The 19,552-nt window shown below is 41.5% G+C and overlaps 1 protein-coding gene and 1 long non-coding RNA gene across 2 annotated transcripts; one reads left to right on the top strand and one right to left on the bottom strand.

Annotated features, from left to right (window-relative positions):
- The first annotated feature begins 560 nt into the window (after positions 1–560).
- On the top strand, positions 561–16,247 carry LOC127372359 (G-protein coupled receptor 22). Its single transcript, XM_051415993.1, is given in 3 exon segments — positions 561–980; positions 13,127–14,850; positions 14,853–16,247. Coding segments are annotated over 2 exon segments (1,680 nt in total). The 5' UTR covers positions 561–980; positions 13,127–13,248; the 3' UTR covers positions 14,931–16,247.
- Positions 11,523–19,490, bottom strand: LOC127372361 (uncharacterized). The gene is made up of 3 exons (XR_007886622.1): positions 19,319–19,490; positions 17,940–18,126; positions 11,523–11,802 (listed from the first exon to the last, which is right to left on the bottom strand). It is a non-coding gene; the product is annotated as an uncharacterized LOC127372361 (long non-coding RNA).
- Between the last annotated feature and the right edge of the window lie 62 nt (positions 19,491–19,552).

Raw genomic sequence — 19,552 nt, 5'->3', positions numbered from 1 at the left:
TCATCCCTGCCCACAGCTCATGGTGACAGGGTGCTCATTGATCAGCAGGTGGAAGGATACAACTTACAATGAGACGATAATCCCAGGTAAAATATGGCTTCAAGCCTCATGAAACTGCTCTTTAACCAGCCCATCCTCCTCCGGCAATGAAGTCGCCACATTTAGAGTCTGACATGAGCAGGGCAGACACTCTTTGTACAGCCTCCAGTGTGCAGCAAAGCATATAGAGAAGCCTCCAAACGACTCCTCCACAGTGGGGGGAGACTGATATGATCAAGTCAAGCCTGAATCCAGGCATTTTCCTTTGAGGGAGATCAGGTGAAGTGAGTGTAATATGTTTTGAGAGAGGGGGGAGGGGGGGGGGGGCGCAGGTAATTGGGAAATCTCGTTGAATTACTACAGAAGAGCGTTCACCCTTGAGGAATCTCAGGTCGTCCTTGTAAAAGGCTACCCATCACACACGCACACACACCACAGCCCCCCACTCCTCCTCCCGCATCCCCTGTCTCCTCCCCCTTCTAACAAACCCCCCCTCACCATCCTCCCCCCTCTGCTTGCAGATCACGGTATTGGTCACTGGGATGGAGCGACTGCGCTCCAGCGAGCGGTTAGCGCATAATCATGCGTTTGGCCGGTCAGTGTGTGGGATGCTGTACAAGTCCGCTGCGTAAAAGTGGACAGGAGTAGCGTGCCGTGTTGAGTAGGGAATTAAAAGAAAAACGCCTGACCACTGTGATATTAGATGTTTTGTGAGCGGGCACCAGGCACTGCTGCGCTCTGTATCTGCAGCCGTGGAGGGTTTTCCCCCCTCCCGCTGTAATATTTATGACAAAACGGAGGCAAATTATTCTGGTCACGTTTTTGGCTGACGGTCGGCTGTCCTGGAGAGCGCTGGAGTGAATCCGGGTCCAGCGTTGGAGATAGCGCAGCGCACCAACACCTGCAGTAGGATGTAAAGGGAATTCCCACTCACCAAACTGGTAAGTTTAAAACACTCGGTTACAGCACTCATTTTTTAAATTTCAAGTAAAAAAATCTGTATCATGATTTTAAAACCATTTTTACAAATCCAATATATGAGCATATATTTAAATCAAGACAACTGTGATTGGAAGGGATCTTGGCTTTCAGTGGGTTATAGTCTTCTGCAAAATGAAACAAATGGTGGGCTGTAGTGTAGGCACAAGACAGTCCAAACCTGTTTGGATTCCGGACTGGGGGCGACAATAACAGATCACCTCATTGTCAGACCAGCACTTATGAGGGGGCTGAAAACAACCTCCGGACCTGTGATTTTAATGGCTTGTTTGCATCTTTGGGTGTAAAGCGTCCGTGGGACTGGGGCAAATCACTCCAGCAGCTCTTGACCATTTTGGCTTTTTCGACATGTGCAGTAACAATCAGACAACACAACAGGAAAAGTAAATCTAATATATTGGTTAGAAAAGACAGCCCTACAGTGATTTGCTTTGGTGGAAGTGGGCTTATAGCAATTTTGATCCTCCAAGTCTCCCATTTTCCAGGGACCAACAGAGGTTGTTGATAAGCTTCAGTCGCATGTATGCGCCACGCTTGACATGAAGGTGGCCCGTTTGATCATTTTTAAGAGCAATGGCTCAGCTCGCCAACTAGTGTTTTGACATTTAATGTTTTATCCAGAAAAGCATATTCCACTCTGCACATCATTAGTTGGTCTTGAACTGTCATATCCCCATGAGACCATGATTTCAAAGGATTGTTTATTAGGGCTCATTTGCATTTATTTAACCTCATTAAAAAGACGTTATAAACAGTCGAAATTTATGTTTTTTCGAGCTTGGTAGGATTTTTGCATTTTCTCTGCCTGGCTTCTGCTGTTATGTAAATCTTAAACCTTAAGTATGATTGGTGTCACAGTGTAGCAAAGTGTTCACAAAGCTATCTCCATTTTCTTTGATATAGTTTCCTCCAATATAATCAAAGTTATGGTTCTCAAATCTACAAATACTTGTATGATTTGTAATATCTTGCCATGTGTGACAAAGCCTGTTTCGATCAGCGCTCTCTTGTTGATGAGAGGGGATGACAAGATGTGGTGGGTTTCTCCCAGTTGAACACTAAAGCAGCATGTTCTCCAGTGATGGTTGTAGCCTCAATTAGTTTAATGTCAAACTACTGTCTGTTTGCATTAGCTGATCCTGTGAATGAAGGGATCGAGCTGTTTGTTACCAATTACAAATCAAATCTGTGGGATTAAGAGCTGCAAAATATTTTTTTTCTACCTGGCAAGAGGTGTTTGCTGTGTGACAGCCTCTGTGAAAGTTGTTAAAGTTTAATGAAAGACTTGCTTAACATTTCTTTAATATTTTAGTTTGCTCACATTACTTTTATGTTCCCTCATAATACTCACTTTGTTGCCATGCAACACTTATTACATTCTCTTTCATTATCCTCTTCCCACTTTTACATACTTTCTCAATTCTCTTAATTCATGATATTCTTTCGAACACACAGTATGTCACATAATATGTAAATGTATTAAATATAACTTTTACTTTGGCCTAAAACTCTGTTGCAGTGTTATTTTTTAGTAAGTGTAATTATGTAATTTGTGAACAACTGGTAGAGAAATAACATCATTGGGAGAATGTAGCCTAGTTGGTAAAATGAAAAACTAAGTCAAATGTTGAGAATGCTGATTTACAAGAGGATGGTGTCGCAAGGTAACACAACTATATTTTACAAAAACCCCCACAATTTTATTGTTGTCTTAATCAAACAAAACAATCTGTCATCTCAACTGACACTACTGTTAATTAAATACTCTAAAAATATGTGGTAACAATTTTTAAAGTACTGACTAACTCATCTTCACAGGACTGTTGAATGAAAATGAACTTTTTTGTACAAACATGCAGAAGATTAAAAAGAGTTAAAGCTCACTTTTCCTGTGATGTTTTCTGGCTGTGTATGCATGTGTTGCACGTACGTTTCCTTCTCCTTTCCATGTACAGTAGAATTCCTGCTGTGAATCCCAATTGTTTTCACATATTTCCCATTTCTACTCACTCTCATGGTGGAAGCCTGTGTGTTTTCTTTGCATATGGGTCATTGTGTGTTTGCATCAGTGAAATGTATTTATAGAGAACCTTTGATGCTGCTGATGGGGAAATATTCCACCACACGTGTCACTCTCCAGCTAGATACTGCAGCGTAGTTGAGGGAAGCTGTACCTCTGATCTGACGAGTTGATTGAGAAGTCTTATTTACCTTTGGTATACAATAAAGTCTTGTGGAGGCTATTACAGGACAACAACAGTGTAGGAAAAGCACAGATGATTTATATAAAAGCTGCTCATGAGAGTTCCAATAACGCTTCTGTCTGTGTTGGATTTGTTCTGAACACAAATTAATGATTTTAAGACCTTTTGCTTGTGAAAATCATTGTGTTTAGTCTATATAAAGGACGGCATGGCTACATTTCTGATTGGCAAGCATTTTGAAGGACTGAGAATGTGTTTTGACAGTTATTCTGTAACACAAATAGTTCCAAGTGTTTATTTTTCACTGGCAATTCAAATTATTCTAGCTGTTATGTTAATTCATTTTTATTATATACTTAACTTGCCTTGTTAATAATTGGCTAGACTGAAGTGTGGCAGATGTTGAATAGATGTGCAAAATGTCACTGCAGTAACTAAACTAATCACATTTACCCAAGCAACTTTAATAGCAGTTGTTTCTAAGGAATGTAAATAATGACTTTATTTGTATTTTCCTAATTAGAACGAACAATATTTTGAATGGTTTGATTGGCCACACCCCTTTTTTAATCTTCCCAGCTGACGCCTTTGTGTGCCTTCTGAGCACTGTACATAATAGTGAACAAAAGACAGAAACCTAATATACACCAGTAACCGCCTTGCACGTGGCTGTATCGATTACTGATGGCTGAGTTTGCTCGTCCTTCTTGTCAGCGCACTCACGTTCACCGTGTGAAATTAAAAGCACACTGCACTTAATTCCCTAAGCTAAGATAGTAAATAACAGTGTTCTTCAAAGTGCGTGACTGAAGGGAAACACAAGTAGCAGATCTCAGTGTGAGATAGCAGGGTGATGGTGAAAAAGACACACAAAGAGCAAATGGAGAGAAGAAATAGAACAATAAATCATTAGAAGAGCAGAGTGGAGTGACCAGGGTGAAATAGACTGTCAAGAGGAGGGAGACACAGGCAACATGGAAGAGAAGAAGAAGACCTTATACACTCACTGTGGCCACCCAGAGATAGTAAACAGGAGTACACTTGCATATTTATTGTATATTTAGGTGTGTTTTAATATAATTACATGAATATTTTCATGCTGCTGACACATCTGCTACATTAGTTGAAACTTGACAGACATCTAAGTGTAAATGTATCTCATTTATTTTGGTCCTACTGGCTTTCGTAGCAAACCTCTTCATGTGGGAATAGAAAATGAATCCCAGATTTATGTGTGTATGCGTATATTTATGTCAAGTTAGACCTCTGTCTGTCATCATGGTTTGATAGTACAGATGCCTGCAGTGATGCTCTCCCCTCTTGGCCAGTGATGCACTGTCTGCAGGAGATAAATGACATTAATTGAGCTCTAATTGCCTTCCAGAGTGAAATAGCTCAATCATTTTAACCTGCCGCCGACATCTTCAGTCTTTCTTTTTCTAGCACCCCATCAGTCCCTCTTACTCCTTTGCTCTTATTCCATTGCCTTCAATTTTTTTCTGATCTCTTCATCTGCTCTCTGCTTCTCGCACACTGAGCACGAGTGTGTTTCAGACAGCTGTAAAACATGATATTTTGGTAGAGATTCCTCTGATCTGCTGAAGCAAAGTTTAATTAAATTTAGGCTTAAGTTGAACATAATAAGTGTGAAAAATTCCTGATTCTCTGTTTCACTGCACTGCCTTGTTAATGTATCCTTTGGAGTTTTTACAACAAGAATTCAGGAATGAAGAATGAAGTGTTTTCATTTTTCTATATGGTAAACAAAAATAAGTCAAAGCAACTGTACTCTTATCTCCAATGCCAACAATTTATTGTCCACACCTTTGGTCAAACAGACTGTCAGAGCATCTTACCCTAAACTGAGAGCTTTGACAATAAATTTGGTGCAATAGATAAAGTGAGGGGATTAGTGGTCGACCGATATGGGATTTTCAATGTCCGATGCCTATATTTAGAGAGCAGGGTTGCCAATGGCCGATATATTATGCCAATATTAAAACAAAGAAAAGCAATGTACAATTCTTTTCTATTTTACAGGAAATTCTGACATATGTTTACAGCAGGATGCATGACAGTTATAATACAGGGCTCGAAACTAACCTTTGAGCACTAACATTGTTCCACAACTGCCACACTGACATGGCTGCGTCCAAATGTGACATTTTTTATTTATCGGCCTGTGAGCACTGACATCGGACAGTGCCGATTGTCTCAAAATGCCAAATAATGATTATTTGGCATTTTAACCACTAGTGGGGATACTTTAATTTCTTTTCATTTATTATCTATTTTTTTACATTCTGAAGCTTTAAGACGTATTGTAGTGTGGTTATTCTGGAAATCAGCTTTCCATATAGGGACGCCTAAGTCAAGCTGAAAACCTAGCAGTTGAATTCATGCACTAGTCGAGTTGTGCATCTGAAAGTAAAGACTTGAGTTTGTTGGATGCCTTAAGGGGACAGGGATGGCAGAAGCCAAGATATCCTGTCTTTTAGCTGCCAGTAATACTCAAGCTCAAAAAACACTGGATCTCACACTTCCCATAATAATCTCCTGTTTGTGTGAGAATTTCAATGTTTGTGCGGATATATTCAGCACAGTAATGCAGGTCGGTGCATGTAAGCACGGGTCAAAGCGTTTCCTTGCTAAAAGTCAGTCAGGCTTGGTATCACGCAAACAACTGTTGGTTTTGATTCTTTGTCAGCAGAGCAGCATTAAGCTGCATCGTTAAGCAACAGCAGACCTTGTGACTTGACTATTTATTCACAGCACAAATAAACACAGGTGGAGGCTGCATACAGACTACTTCAGTTTTGTTAACTGCATTTGGACAATCCATTAACTCCTGCTGTTGAAATTGAGAGATGGAGGGAGACATTGATAATCACTACCAATCACTTTAAAACACATAAGGAATGAAGGAGTAATTACTGGTAGAATAGAAATATAATGAACGCTGTTATACCTCTCCATTTTATCCCGTTTTATTGTCTTATCATCATTATTACTAATCACTGCTATTCTGTTGGATGGGCCAGTGAACAGCCTTTCAAAGCTCTGATTTACGTAACAGACTCCACTTGCCCTGACTCAGTTTTACTTCATTTCACCAGCTTTCACACTCGATTTTGATTTCTTCTTGTTTTAAAGAACTGTGATTGCATCGCAGCCTTGATTAGTGCTTATTGATGGGTAGCGCATGTAATAGCAAAATTACAGGCTTGGGACGTCATAGCTGGATATAAGAGTGTCTTGACTGAATTGTGGAGCTAAATGAAATCCATCAAACATGCTGTCAGGCAATAATGATGCCTCACATGCTGTGGACCAGAGCTGTCTAGAGACCAAGGAGTTCTCTCTGTACAGAGTTGTTCCTATAGATTACAGACTGTGATAATTAACCTGCCTGCTATAGCTTCCTTATTGATGTTCTGGTAGCAGCCTGTCAGAATTGTGGCAAAGTGACTGGACATTGGAGTCTTTATTACAAGGTCTCTGATGTAGTGACACCAATCTGTGAGAGGCTGCTTGGATTGTTGCATTATGATGTGCTACTTTAATATTCAATCACAGAATAGTATATCCAGTCAATCTGGGGGGGGGGGATTACACAAAGATATTGCACTGTGTAAAAGCAGAGAGACATGTGCTGGTTATAAGATGGATGGTGAAGAGGGGAGGTGAGGCGGCGCAACTGGGACTATTCAAAAGAGAGATGGATAGAGGTAGTGAGCAGGGAACAAACATTCCCCTCTAGCGAGCACACGACTCAGCATCCATCTGCACACCCCTAAGCCTCCCTCCCATCCATCACTCCCTCACCGCACCTACCTCCCGCTTTCATCTTACCTCGCGTTACCCCCGTCCCTTTCTCCCTAACTTGTCTCAGGCAGAAGTGCGGATGGGATTCAGCAGTTTCTTAAGCACACAAGATGTCATTCACCCCGGTTGGCAATCCATCTTCCGCTGTATCTGTGGAGAGCATACGGGCAGGGGAGCGTGTGCACAGACGTGGGCTGGCAGTGGGTGGCTGTGTGGGTGGATGGAAGTTAGCGATACATCGTGGACTACATGGTGTTCCTCTGTGTCTTTGCCTCTTGGCAGGAGTTATGATAACCCATTTTTAAGTTTTGCAGTGTTAAGTGTTGCTTGGCCTCACTTCAGGGGTAGCAGTGTTGGTTTTTAAACTTACACCTGTAATAAACATACAGTATTCAGCCTGTTCTCACATTCAAACTGCATTGCAAGTTCCTGAAGCTGTCCTGATCAGAAACACATAAGATAGAGTGGGGTGTTGTTGCTCTCACTGAGCGGGTTGTGTTGTTGGTCAGTCCAGGCTGGTTTGTTGGGAGCCTGCCAGGGATGCTGCTGCCCAGCTGGTGGCTGCTTGCTGTTAGCGCTGCTGGATGAATTGAGTGGGAAAATTAAGCCTTTGATCGATTGTCTCACTGCGGACGTTAGGAATACCTAAAACAGCCATGAGTCAGCGTGCTGCATGCACCATCATTCTGTTTTCTTCCTCTCTTTTCACTCTTTTTTGTCCTTCACTCCCCTTCTTTCCTGTCTCTCTCTCTTCTGTTTCCCTTTCTTCCCTAAATGTCAGCTTTTGGTGTCAGTCCCATAGAATCAAAGAGCAAAGTCTTCTTTCTAGTCTCACCATTTTGCACTGACATTTTACAGTTTTACAAGGAAAAATCCATCAAAGAAGAAACAGATAAGAAATTCTCCATGGATAGTAGCCTAAATGAACCTACAAGGTAGTTACACCTCCATCTGTAGTCAGATACAATGCCCTCTTGTAAATGTACTTCCTTGTTATCTGAACAACCATGCACTGCTTTCCACCACAGCATCTTCTTTTTCCAATCTCATTTTGGAAGAAGAAATGTGATACACATCTGCTTTGGTTATTGTCCTCATGTAAACGGCCCGACTCTGAGGTGGACCCAAGTACAGTGAGTCACTGAAGAGCTGGATCATTTCCAACTGCTGAATATAAACCACAGAAGCAGGTAGAAGAACTCCTGCCAACAGGACAGACCTAACTAGACTAACTTAAAGTAATCCTACTCAAACCTGAAGGCTAAGACTATAGAATAAAAAATAGACTATATAAATAAACTAAAAGAATAAAATTAGCTTATGGAAATCTGAGAAGCATATCTGAAATGCTTATGCTTCCTATTCAAGCTATTATACTTCTATTATCTTATCAGGAACACTGTACTTGCTCTCACACTACAAATCACTACACAAATGATTCATAAGACAGAGATAGAGATTCAGCAGGCCTTCTGTGGAAAGTTGTTACACCCTCAGAAATATGCAAACTGAGCACATAAAGTTTTATAGAGGGCACAGGCAATGCTTACATTTAAATAATTAGCAGGTCACGTGTACCGACCACACTGTCACATCTAAATCGCTGAGGACTCAGGTAAAAATGTACCCTCGGACCCAGTGCAGAATCAGTACTGTCAGCACGAATGACAGCAGTCATGACACAAAGGGCCAGATTTAATAAACTGCTTCTGCCTATTTCAGACGTGCCACAAAACCTGCATGTGTGTATGTCTGTGTTATTTATCAGACAGGTGCACTGGCCTGGAAGTGCAGTTGTTAACCGAGGTGCATCTTGTGTGAAATAAGTGTGCCTCTATCCATTGAGGTAGGGTTACAGAAATGACATTAGCATATTTAGCATTTGCTGTGAATTTGTACAGTTTGTGAGAGTCTTTTTTTGTGTGGAATATTCTGTGGCTCTAAAAGGCAGGTGCAATTTTGTGCAGGTAATAAAAGAAGATTGAATTGTGGAAATTTAATTAGTAAAAAACACAGCTTCTTTAAAAGAAAAAGAAGCAGTAATAATAATTTAAAAACTCAACGTGACTAAACATCATTTTCGATAACCATTCATCTGATCGACTTGCCGAGTGTGCTGCAGCACTATGTTGATTGCACTCTTTTGATAAAACTTTAGCAGTTATCTTGGAGTTCAGGGAGACATCAGCCATATCAGTGCCCAAAAACCACACACACAACTGACACTGTTAGTTTGAGCCTTGCTTTTAATCTATAGCATTGACACTGTTGTGTGTCATTGTTCATTCTCTTCTTCTGATATATCCTGTCAATGTAGAAACATTGTGCGTTATTTCACAAAAACAGACCTAACAAATATGCTAAGATAATGAAATGTCTTACACTGTGTTGTTTTAGACACTGTCTGGGCCAAAAGCAAGCCTGCTGTTTGTCTTTGTGTTGGGTAGAAGTAATTTAGCCTCTGGCAGGAAAATGTGTCGTCAGGAGAAAAAAAAAAAATACATGAATAGCTTAGAGTGTGTGTGCAAAGTGCATGCAATTTTGTTAGAAAAGAAGGACTGACAACAGGATCTGCTTGAGCATTTACCCTCTGTTATTGTGAAAAGGGGACTTGACAACCTGTCATCTTCTACCCAACACCTATAATAACGCTGACAGCAGGGTCCAGGAAGTTGTGCCTTCGAGGAGACTGTCAGTGTGTTTTTGTTGTTTGTTGGACCAAAGCACAGAATCTAAAGTAACTGAGACACCAGATTTGATGAAATCATCTGCAGAGCCAAAATAATCTATATATATTACTCATTTAATTCCATACCGAACCAGTCAGTCACATTATTCAGCTTTCAATACATGATTGTAAATTATGCTGTTGATTGATGACTAAGGAGAAGGCACATGGGTTTACTAAAACCAATTTAAGACTCAGTGACTGAAATGAAATCATCCTGACAATCACTCAACAGAACTCAAACATTGAGCTTTGAGATTTGTTTGTCTTTGTGATTAAGCAGGGCTGTCAGGAAGCTTATAAGACTTTTTAGATTTGAATGCCTGTTTGTTTGGGTCATTTCTTATTATAACATGTTTTGTAGTACATGCCGTAAGCTCCCTCTGCCTCTTTCCCCTCAGTCTGACTTGTCAATCACATGCAGGCTGGATGTAAATGATGAAGTCACCTTGTTTCCAGCTATTTTCTGTCGCCGCAACTAACTCAAAAGTGCACCAACTTACACACAAATACTCTGGTTGGTTGCAACAAGCATGCCACAATAACACAATGCACCACACATTACAGACTGACTGATCTGCAACTTCAAATGAACCTGAATATTTACAAATCCCTCTGAAAGACACAAACACTGGCATCATTAGAAAAACAACCCAAAGTTCACAACCCTGTCTAAACATTTAAATTTTTCTCTTCCCTCTCTCCCTGTAGATACAAGACTATTGTGACTTTTCCTGACCGCAGGTCAGTCACAGCTGTTCACATAAAGCACTTTTGACATTTCGTCTTGCCCCCAAACCACATGATAACAGACTTTTTCTACTCTTTTGTCTGTGCCGCTTTGTGTGTCCAACCAGTTCATCACACAGTGCTAAGTATCCATTATCAGAGGACTGATTGTGGCTCATTGTTTCTCTTAGTCATAGAATAGCAAAAACGACTCTTGTCGAAAGCCTGCACATTTCACCAGTGCACAATCATCCCCTTGTAATTATTGGCAGGACTGTTAAGGGAAACAGATGACGACCTGATGTTTGATGAGACTGATCAAATCAGTAACTGCAGAATACCACGGCTAATTTTACTCTTGTCAAAGAACAAATTAACATGTCTCTGTTATCTGTGAGTATAAAAACATAAGTCACAGTTGATTATCATTCCTTTTTTGCCAAACATGGCACGCTTACCTTTCCAACAATATTATGTTGTTTTACTAATATTGTAGCACACAATTCAGTTTTCTTTCCTGACAGTTTACCGTAGTGCTTCTAACAACCCTACCATTAGATGGAAGACACTGCTTGATCAATGCAGTATTGACATGTATGTTGCCTCTGTGATTGGTGTAAGTGATTGATTGGCAAATATAAAGTGTTTCTTTGTTTGCTCAATTATTATCTGTAGCACCATGCTGTCAATCATATTGAACAAAGACTGTAGAGACTGTAAACACAATTGATTTTGATGACATTATAAGGTCACAGCCCACTGAATATTCTAGATGCTCAAACTTACGGATCTAGATTAATACATTTTTACTCCCAGGCCTGTAAAATCTGATTATTATGCTTTATTTATTTTGTAACCAAGAGACAAATTTACATATCAGGTAAAGACTTTTATACAGGAGAAATAATGCAAATATTAAAGACTGAACATTTTAAATACACTTGGTTTGTTCACCAAGTCCAAAGAAAATTAATAAAACCAATTATTTAACTGCAGCTGGAGATTAAAGGAAGGAATAAGACAAGTTCGCTCACAACTATTTTATGCAGTGCTCAAAATGAGACCACAGGTACCCGAGAGGGGATGAGACAGGGAGTGTATTTCTGTGCTCCCTTGCCTCAGGCTTGTTAAATTGGCAGATCGATGATGCTTTAAATCAATGTTCCAGCAACACCACAAACCCCATGGAACCCATTAGTGGATTAAGATAGACCACTGTTCCACACTGAGTCCGGTTCTGCCTGCAGGTCCTTTCCACATGACAAATGGGAGGAAAAACTGTGAAATAAAACAAAGAGAAAAGGGCAAATGAGAGGGTGAGAACAAAAGCTGTGGCAGAGGTTGACAGTAAAGGCTGGGATCAATGCTGCCAGTAAGGACCCACCTGTAGATCTTCATTCAGAGACTCTATCCATGGAGATTTTTTTACTGTATATCAACAAGGAGTCTTATATCTAATCAACCAACGCGTTAAATAATTCCTTCCTGAACATGGGAGAACATCCAGCGATCCATGAATAACATGCTCCACATGCAAAGTAGTCTGTCTCCACCAGTAAACTGAAAAAGGAACAGAGTAGGAAGGGATGTGAGGGTTGTAGGAGAGCAGATGAGAAAGAGGGGGTTTAGGGAGAGGATGCCAGGGGAGCTGGTCTTTCTCTGATAGCATTGTTTATGTGCCACTGTCTGTGGATTATTGATCCATTCGTCTTCATTACGTCTCCCTGTGAGAACTATTAACTGCTGCCACCCTCAGTTGGGTGCCTGCTATGTTGACATGCACTGCACGGTCTCTACCAGCCCACCAATGTCCCTGCGACCTCTCCTCTTGGAGGTAGAAGCTGACAGGTTTATACTGCTTGTTGGAGTACTTTTAAATTGGCATTTACTAGATTATTGTCTTCACCAGGTAGGTTGTCGATCATGGAGGGACAGGTAGATCTTACGACAACATGTAGTACATCACTGCCCTCTAAACAGCACACGTCTGGTGGGTTTCTGTTTGTTTCCACATGCTTTTTCCTGCAAGCTTCGTTTCTGACCCATATAATGTATGTTGCGTAATAATGAATCAAACATCCACCCACTCATTCTCATGAGAAGCATGGTTGCATCTTTGTAACAGAATTTAACATAGTATATGATCTTTAAGTAGTCAGGAAATAAATCCCCATTGGTTTGTTAAAATGTGCAGACTGCTCGGGGATCCTCTGCTGAGTCCCTGCTTAATGCACTCATACCTGCAAATGTCCTCCAAGAGAAATCCTGCTCCAATTCCTGTCTGAACTGTTACAATTGTCTATGCGAAGGATGTTGTGTTCGAACTGCCTCAGCCCAGTGAGACATCATGGGTCATCAGCAGCAGCTTGAACTGCACCCCATGACTCCAATCGACTGCCAAGATCACTTTCACCCTGCTGTGTCAACTCATAGCTTCCCTTCACTTGTGAAATCTGACAAGTTTGACTTGTACTTGTTGTACAGTGTTATTTTTGAGTAAATATGAGACAAGCTGACTGATAACTGCTTGATCTTTCTCTGTCCTCTGTATCTTTCTTCCTTTTCTCCTTTCTGTGCCTCTTTTCTATTTTTTTCCCCATAGAATCAACCACAGATCTGGCCATCCTCATCACTGCCTCGTTTGAGCCAGAGGAAAAGAAAAGACAGAGCATGGTCTGGTGTGGGGGCTGCTGTTGCTATGTGTGAAGGAGTGCTGTGGCGTCAATGGAGACCGAAGGCTATCGTGACCTCCTGGAGACCAGCGATGGTCAGGGGGTAGGCCTGCTGGATGGCGGGGGTGAGGTGGGGGTGGAGGAGGGCTGGAGCACTCCCTACCCTCTGGGCTTTCAGGTGTCTTTGACCACTGTGTTGATACTAGAACTGGTGTTGGGCTTCAGCAGCAACCTGACCGTACTTGTGCTCTACTGTGCTCAATCTAACCTGGTGGACTCAGTCAGCAACCTGGTCACAGTCAACCTCCATGTGCTGGACATACTGGTCTGTGTGCTGTGTCTGCCACTGACTGTAGCTGTGATCCTGCTACCAGCTAACGAAAGTGGAGTCGGCAGCCTGGCCACACTGTGCTGCTTTCACGAGGCTTGTGTCACATTCACCAGTGTGGCCACAGCAGTCAATGTGCTGGTGATCAGTTTGGATAGATATGACATCTCAGTGCGTCCAGCCAGTCGTCTGCTGACCCCCAGGCGTGCAGCACTGCTCCTGGCAGCAGTGTGGGCCGTGTCTTTGGCTGTCTTCTTCCTGCCCTTCCTTGAGGGGGACTTCTTCTCCTCTAGGGCTGAGAACAGTGAGGATGAAGAGCCAGAAGGGCAGAACAATGACTCTGTGCACACCACTGGACTGACCCCCATTTTTTCCTCCTTCTCTCCTTCCTCTTTACCCACAACTCATCCTTCCTCTCCTTCGCACCACCTGCCTCCAGTATGGCAGAACAGGACACTGCTGTGTGTAGGAGGGCAGGGTTATTACACAGGCCTGGCTATGTATTACCACTTGTTACTTCAAGTGCCATGCTTCTTCATTGCTGTGGTTGTCATGTTGTTCACCTACTCCAAGATCCTGCAGGCCCTCAACATTCGCATTGGCTCCCACATGATGAGGGGTACGCGTGCAAAGGACTCCACCTGCAGGATACGCTGCAGGAGGCGGAAGAGGAAGGACCTGAGCCTGCCCACAGAGGTAGTGTCCCCCACCCAGAATCAGAACCTCAACCATCCTCCTCTCATCCCCTCTCCCACCCCTACACCAACATCACCACCACCACTCTCTTCAATGCCCCAGGGGATGTCTGACAGTGGAGCAACTGTCACCACTGTCAGTACTGCTGCCACCACCCCCATTGCCACTACACCAGCCACACCTGCTTCTCCGACCCCAGCTTTAGCCTCTACCCAGGCCACCTCACCACTGCCTGCCTCCTCCATGGGTGTACAGGCATCGGTTTCTGCCATCATCGCTTTAAGGCGGGCAGTGCGCAGGCACAGGGACCGCCGAGAACGTCAACGTCGTGTTCTAAAAATGTCCCTAATTATCATATCCACTTTCCTGGGCTGCTGGGCCCCTCTGTCAGCAGTCAATGTTCTGATTCTGTGTCTGGGTCCCAGTGATGGCCTGGTGCGGCTGCGACTCTGCTTTCTGGCGATGGCTTATGGAACCACTATTTTTCATCCTCTGCTCTACGCTTTCACCAGGCAGAAGCTGCGCCGTGCCCTCAAAACACGTGTCAAGAAAAGGGTAGTGTCCCTTCTGCAGGTGGACCCTGCTCCCAGCGGGGGGACAGTTATTCATAACTCCTGGGTGGAGGGGGAGGCCAGAGGAAGACTCGCAAGTCACGGGTAGAGGCCAGTGATGGCACTGATCGATGTCTCACAGAGGCAGTGAGGGAATGAGTTTGGTTCTCAGAGAATGTTTGCATGTGTGAGTGTGTGTGTGTGTGTGACTTTGAAGTATTGTATGTGTCTTACTAATTTGCTAGAGATGGATCATGTGTATATTTGTGCATGGGTATGGGAAAAATGAGAACCAGTTAGTTTACAAAGATCAAGACAAATCCCACGACCTCTGGTTTCATGTAGACGTGGAGACAGGTGAGTCCTAAGCTCCAATTAGAGCCCTCTTTTGCTGTCCCTACACAGACGCTCATTAGTCCACTTTCTGACTGACAAGGTGGTCACTGTGTCTCCATGGCAACACTGGCCAAGCATTATGACAACACCATAGCCATGGCTACTGAAAATACTAGTGTGCACCCCACAAGTAGGGCAAGGTAACAGCAAATGTATACATTGTTGCTCCTGCGTGTACTTTCAACTTGCATGTGCATGTACATATGCACAGATACACAGATGCAAGCGCACACACACACACACACACACACACACACTTGTCCACACTGATCTATATTAAGTCATTATCTGTGAAAGCACACCAATATCTACCTGCACAGATATTCTCAGTGAGAAAAATATTAATGGAAGTCTATATTTCTCTTTGTTTTCCTTATTTTTTCATGCCTTAATTGAGTTATTAATATATTCTCATGATGCTGAATGTGCTGCTGTATGTTTACAACAATGAAGGAGTAGAGTGACAGTGTTTGCACATACTGTATGGTATAGTAAGTTAATGGCGGGTAAATGCAAGCATTCAGATTCAAAGTTTACAGGCTCATATTAAAACCACCAGGAAACTGCAAAAAAACTGATTCACATTTAATTTCCAGTAAGCACCATATTTTAAAAGAATGTGTGCAAGTTAAAGCTAAAAGGCATGACTTTATTTTCAATTATTTTTTAATAAACTGTAAGAGTAACAGTCATGACTATGAAGGCAAGGATGTGTGATTGTGTTTGTACGTTTGCATGTGTGCATGTATGCGTAAATGGATAAACGAGTGTGAGTGCCGACGATTATGTGCAATAAATAATGAGCAAAGCAATGACCCCTAGGATGTGAACAAACAGAATGTGAACACAGAATTGTTGGTTTTCAATTTATGTTTTAGATTACAGGGGGAAGAGAGAAGAAAGGGGACTTAATATTCTGATTAACAGCATTAGGCCACTGGGTATAATATAAAAGCAAATTACGTGGAGCAATTGTAACTACCCAGGCAACTATAACAGTGTAACATTGTATCACAGTTTTAAAGTGGAAATCAAAGGGCAACATTTTGTGAAAACTGTCTCTGTAGTAACTGCAGGTAAACTAACATCCTAAACCAGAGAAATCCCATGGACATTGGGACATCTCATGTTAGCGGCTCTGGAGTGCAGAGTCACTGCTTCTGGACAGCACTCTGAATGACTGCGGAGGCAGACAGGCCTCTGTCAGCTTCTGGACGGAGTCCTGGACACATTACACTATATCTGTGTCTCTCTTTCTCCTCAGGGCTTCATGTCTCATTTCCAAATGTGCTGGACATAAAACAACAAACCAGCCCTCAATCAACTGTTGTATTATGGGTGTTACAGTAGGTAAAGATTTATGTCAGTAAGTAGATAGAGTACACTTTAAACTTTGTATGGGCTCAAGTCTTGGAGAGCTTCTTGGGATTTGGGCTTTCTCCTTCATCCTCACCCCTTTTACACTATTTGTGAGCCAGACAGAAGACAATAATTCTTGTGTATTCATGTACATTTTTCAGGGATGTAAATATTGAAGTGTCTGTTTTGGGTTTTAGTAAAAGAAAAGAAAAAAAAAAGAAGACTTTTTTTTCTGCTCACAATCATCTGCCGGACAGAAAATCAGCCATTGTGATAAACACTGAACGAGGTGGAAAGTTACTGTAAAGAGAAATAAGTGTATTTGTGTTAATACTGTATGTGTGTACACTGTACTGTACATTTATGACCATGTGTATAGAGAAATATTAGTATTGTATAAGATTTATATTATGTGTTATTATATAGAACAGAAGAGAATCTGTATTAAAAAGGTGATCTATCTAAGAATTGATCCATCTCAGTTCACTGTGTCAATTCATAGATGTTTCATGTTCAATGTATTGGTTGTTGTCGATTTTCAAATACTGATTTCTACTTATTGAGAAATTTAAATATACAGAAAATCTTTTACATGTGTCTGTGTAGATGCATTTTATCTGCTATATGAAGAATAGAGAAATAACGTATGTGGGCTCTTTCCGTTTTCATGACATTTCAGACACTTAACAGAACAGAAATGAAAAAGAGAACAAGGAGAGCAACACAAAAGAAGAAATTGTACAGATTTACATGAAAAGGCACATTGTTTATCAATTTTACAGCCTGGAACATTTTCCTGCAACATGTAATGATTATAGACTTAGTAATCCAAGTTATTCATATAAAAGTGCAGACTGAAAGGTCAACCAACTTTCTGTACATAGTGATGTCTCTGATCATTTGACTATTTAAGAATTAAATTACATTTTGTTATTATGAGTCAGAGCCCTATACATAGAGGGTTATGTGGTCACTGGGTGTCCATCACAGATGCAGTTGTATTTCTACATTCTTAACAGAGAACTGCTTCGATTCCCTCTGCTTAGTGTAACTTGGGAATTCCTCTATCCTTCTTCCTCTGGACATTACTGTCTGAATTTGTCTCTTTTTTTCCAGCTGTCCCTCTCTTTCTTCATCTCCCGTTTCCACTCCCTGTTTCTCTGATCCCTAAATATAGAAACTCTGTCCCAGATACTTGCGGTATTTAGTGCTGACTGTAGTGAACCCTCACTGTGATGTGACAACTGTGCTAATCACCAGTACTAATGAAGATGAAACTTGTTAGTCAGGTAAGCATCTGTCGAGACAGCTCAATCTCTTGATGTTGACACTTAATTTTTTATTTTACCAGAACAAATCTGTCTGCGCATGTGGTGTGTGTGTGTGTGTGTGTGATAGCATTTGTTGCCTTACTGATTTATGCATTAAATCAATGTTGTAGATTCCTCCATCCTGCTTGATAATCTCATCAGTCCCTTCCTCTTTCACACCCTCATTTCCTCCGTTGGTTCTCCTTGTCTTTATTCCACCCGTCTGCATCTCTCTCATCTCTTATCCACACTCAGGCCTTCCAGAACAAAGCGAGGAACAGCTGCAGTGTCTGTGAAGGAAGGAAAGTCACCTTGGGGGATGACAGAGGAACAAAAAACGTGAGGGAGAGATAGAGCAAGAGAGAGAGAGAGAGAGAGAGAGAGAGAGAGAGGCAATATGGAGGGGAGATTAGGGGGGAAAGAGAGAAGAGATGGGAGGCATGGCGTAGAAGCTGGCATCGGGACATCATATGACTAATAAAGGGACAGCACTGCATCACTGCAGAGCCCCATTTGGAAAAAAGAGAAAAAACACTAAGTGCAGAATGATAAGATTAACATGCTTCACTGTTTTCTACCACTGTTGGCCCAGTAGAGTCTTACAATATTGCTCCTGTCCATTATACTGTGAACACTTGGGTGTCATCCATAAGTCATAAGTCACAATAGACAACAAGTAAGTATTTATAGACTCTCCCCTCTTTTGTGATTTATGGCAAAGTATTCAACCAGTAGTGACTCTGACAAATGTTTGGCCACTGTCTGAGCGAAGTAATGGATGGGAATAAACAACAACTAGCTGCTCTTTTACCTGATCTTACTGTAGCTGCTGGACCTAGTGCTTTCAGAGGGCATCTGATATTATGCATATTTAATAGATTTTAATGTTATCTGATGCTGAGTTGATTAATCGATACAGATCTGATGTGTTCAAAAAGCACTCTACGTATTGTAAAATGTAAACTCCAGAAGTGGCTGGAATGATCACAAAATACACTGCATTTAACATCATTACACCTATGATGATGAATTATTTTTATATATCTAGATTATAGAGTAGGCTATGTGTTAAGTAGCCTATATTTATTTTTTGTATAAAGTAAATGTTTATGATTTTGTTTTTGGGAGCAAACAGCTGGTAAATGAAACAACACCTTGATTTCATACAAATTCAACAACCATTCTTTAAATGCAAAGTAACAAAGTAAAACTGGTTGAGATAGAGGCTTAAACTGAACTAGACATATAACGTTAGTAAGGTAGGAACAGGACATATATAAAATACATTCATAAATTAAAGAATAAATACATTTTCCGAGGACAGAGGTCCACAGTGAACAGTATCAAGCAGTGTCAGACAGTTTGTTTTATGTTCAACAATGGCGCCTCCTTGTGTTCAAACGTTAGCTACAACAACTCTAACATTTTGCTGTACACGATGAAATATAGGAGATTGTATTTACTTCACTGTTCTCCTCTTACTTGGTTGCTAATGTCTTTATGTTTGCTTCCAAAATCAGGGTCCTGTTTAAACCTCCTTCGGTTTCCTCTCGGGTTTCTCTCCACCGTATTCAGGATGATCTCCGCGGTCAACAGCGCTGTACAGCTAGCTAGAAAGTTAGCTAGCCTCAGTAGAAAGCGTACTTCACATAAAACGTCTGTACATAAGTTACAACCTCGGAGGTATAGTCTCCAAAATACCGTAGTATCACTTAT

This window comes from Dicentrarchus labrax, unplaced genomic scaffold, assembly GCF_905237075.1.
Source record: "Dicentrarchus labrax unplaced genomic scaffold, dlabrax2021, whole genome shotgun sequence".
Lineage (NCBI taxonomy): Eukaryota > Metazoa > Chordata > Actinopteri > Moronidae > Dicentrarchus > Dicentrarchus labrax.
Note: the sequence above shows the minus strand (reverse complement) of the source record. Positions and strands in the feature narration are given on the sequence as shown.